Consider the following 3,170-nt stretch of genomic DNA (forward strand, 5'->3'; position numbering starts at 1 on the left):
ATCAAAATGTTTATTATTTTATTCACCCTATAGGATGGCAAGATAATGCTCTAATACCACCATAATGTTCCCACTATTAGAGTGAGAATGGGACAAGTAATAATACAAATATTACAATGATTCTATTTAGATATTTCATATTTTAATAAATTATCCAAATTGGGGTAATCAACATTTGAATATTCTCCACCAAGTTTCCTCAAATTATATTACGACATCCATATGGAATGCCCTCCACCAGGTTATACTTGGATCAAGTTATGACATTCATAACAAATGCCCTCCACCAAGTTATACTTGGATCAAGCTATGACATTCATAACAAATGCCCTCCACCAAGTTATACCTGGATCAAGTTATGACATTCATAAGGAATGCCCTCCACCAGGTTATACTTGGATCATTCTCCACCAAGTTATGACTTGGATCATTCTCCACCAAGTGCACTTGGATCATATTATGACATTCATAATGAATGCCCTCCACCAAGTTATACTTGGATTGAAGATATTAAATTTATTCAATCTTTTATAACTTTTAATTATTGGTCATACCATTAATGTCACAATATATAATAGGTTTAATTCATCATCTCATTTGAATAATAAAACTTATTACACAATTTATTGATTTCATTATACATCATATATTTGTTAGTTTTGAAAATGAATTATTCACATATACATACCTTTACTAAGTAAATGGGACCCGATGCATTTAGTATTATCGAGGACCTATGTTGACATGGTAATCTCTTTATAGTGTGATTTTCTCCAATGTGGTAGTCTTGTTCTCGGTGGATACATGTGGACGATAGTCACTTCTCACGCAAGTCAAAGTTTCATTGGCTCAATACTTTGCAAGGGTCTACATGATTGCCAATCCACATGATTAATGAAGCAACCTTCCTTTGGATCTATGAATTCTTATTAGGTCATATCCTTTCTTCCTCCACATGACTCGATATTCTCCAACTTTATATACATGTGTTTGCGTATAGTCTCGCTTGTCTATGTGCTGCAGGAGCAAGTGTTGGGCACAGGAATAAATTTTTGGTTTGCAATTGTGATGGTGTTTAAATGTTTTTTGTTATTATTAAATTTTAGGGTTTGCATTGCATTTGGGGTGATGTTTAATTTTTAGGGCATTAGTTAATATTTTGTTATAACTTTAGTAAAGGTTTAAACAAAACCTTTACGGGTCTAATGGTTGCCAAAACTAGTTCTTAACTGTTTGGCTTTGTATATAAATTCTCTCTGAAATCTTTTGGGAGAGTATGATTTGAGATTTTTCTTTTCTGTGTGAAGAAGGACTGAGATGAACAGATGAAATAAATAAAATTGTAGTGCTTTCTTGCTACTTGGGTTTTGGTTTTATTTTATTCACACTGCAAAGTGATTAGGGATGCATATCATATCTATTTTTTTTTGAATAAAATAGTAGTAGTAGCATTGTTTTCTTTTTGTAGAAGTTATCATTGCAGGAAGCCAGACTCACACTAGAATCTTTAGAAATTAAATTGGGTTGTAATGCCTCTTGCTCACATAATCACCATGTGAATTGGCCTGTGTGGTGGAGAGTGGGTAGGAGGAATGTACATTACTTTCTTCAAGATCATTTGTAGGAATGGGCTATAGTTTGAAGAAACATGTATTTGGTAAGGCAGCATCCCTATGTGCTTGCCATGAATGAACACATGTAACCTGTAAGGTGTTGTTCATATTTGGTGTTTCCCTGTAGTTTTTTTTAATTTCTTCTTTCCATCCAATGTTGAGCCTATTATAGGCTTTGTTCTTGTTATCTCGCCATCATATTGGTATCAAAGCGAGACAAGATCTTGCTAGGAAGTGTATGTCTGCAGAAGAATCACAGGCTGAAGCTGAGGCTCACACCATGCCTTTGAAAAAGTATGACTCTAGATGCCATAAAAAAGATGATGGAGGAACTTCTAGAAGAGAAGTTCAAGGAGTTCAAGGAATCCAGTAACAAGGATAAGGAGAATGAGGTGGAAGAAGGTACCAGTGGAGATGAAGAAGAACAAAACTAGGATCCACCAATAGAATTGGGTGCAGATCAAAAGGCATTTGTTGATGCCTTAAAATCAATAAAAGGAGATATTACTGATAAGCTACCTACATATGGAGGTAGTCTCAATAGTGAGGAAGTGATTGAATGGATTGAAGCAATCACAAATTACTTCGAGTTGAATGAAGTTCTAAAGAATGATAGGGTAAGGATTGCAAAAGGAAAGTTGAAAGGATTTTCTCTCTCATGGTGGAATTATATTCAAGGAGAAAGGATACAAAATAACAAAAATATGATCTCTTCATGGGAAGTGATGAAGAGAAAAATCAAGGCACAATTTTTGCCTGCAGATTATGAGGTGCAATTGTTTAAGAAGTTGCAAAGCTTGAGGCAGCGAGAGATGGACATGAATACCTATATAGAGGAGTTCCATAGGTTAACTCTTAGGGCAAAGAAACAAGAGGAGGAACCAGAAAGAGTGGCTAGATATTTAAATGGTTTGAGAATGAACATACAAGAGGAGATCAGCCTCTTGGCCCCAGATACATTGGGGAAGTGTTTTCAACTTGCTCTTAAAGTTGAAGAGAAGTTGAAAAGGAAGAGTGATTAGCAACAAGGAGGGAGAAGTGGAAGGAATGACCGAGGTAGGGGAAACTTCAACAATAGAGGACAAGGCCAGAGGTCCTGAGGTGAGTCTAACCCTAAGGAGCAAGCGGGTGACTCAAGTAGCAGAGTAGGCTATGGTGGAAGGGGATCTAATGGAGGAAGGTCAAATGGATCAAGTAGAGGATCCAAGTTCTCAGGAATGAAGTGCTACAGTTGTGGTCAGATAGGGCACCCAAAATATAAGTGTCCACAAAGGGAATCTACTTCTCAAAATGGTGAAAGGAGAGTTACTTATGTGCAGGAAGATAATGTGAGTATGAACTCACCAAAAGTTCAATTGATGATAGAGGCTCAGGGAGAAAGTCTCATGTTAAGGAATACACTTCTTAAGAAATCGCTAAAAGAAAATACTACTCAAAGGAGGGCTCTTTTTCGAGTTCAATGCAAGGTGAAAGGTAAGTTGTGCAGAGTAATAATTGATGCAGGTTCCATAGATAACATCATCTCACTTGAAGCTGTAAATAAATTGAAGTTAGAGA

The 3,170-nt window shown here is 36.2% G+C and overlaps 1 protein-coding gene across 1 annotated transcript; it reads left to right on the forward strand.

The window, feature by feature from the left end:
• Window positions 1-1,909: 1,909 nt before the first annotated feature.
• LOC149543952 (uncharacterized) lies at window positions 1,910-2,635 on the forward strand. The gene is made up of 2 exons (XM_089795864.1): window positions 1,910-2,015; window positions 2,112-2,635. Exons 1-2 carry the CDS (start codon window positions 1,910-1,912, stop codon window positions 2,633-2,635), a joined length of 630 nt encoding a protein of 209 aa, XP_089651990.1.
• The last annotated feature ends 535 nt before the right edge of the window (window positions 2,636-3,170 follow it).

This window comes from Cupressus sempervirens, chromosome 8 (assembly GCF_028749045.1).
Source record: "Cupressus sempervirens isolate cs-2001-9-10 chromosome 8, ASM2874904v1, whole genome shotgun sequence".
In the NCBI taxonomy this organism is placed as follows: Eukaryota; Viridiplantae; Streptophyta; class Pinopsida; order Cupressales; family Cupressaceae; genus Cupressus; species Cupressus sempervirens.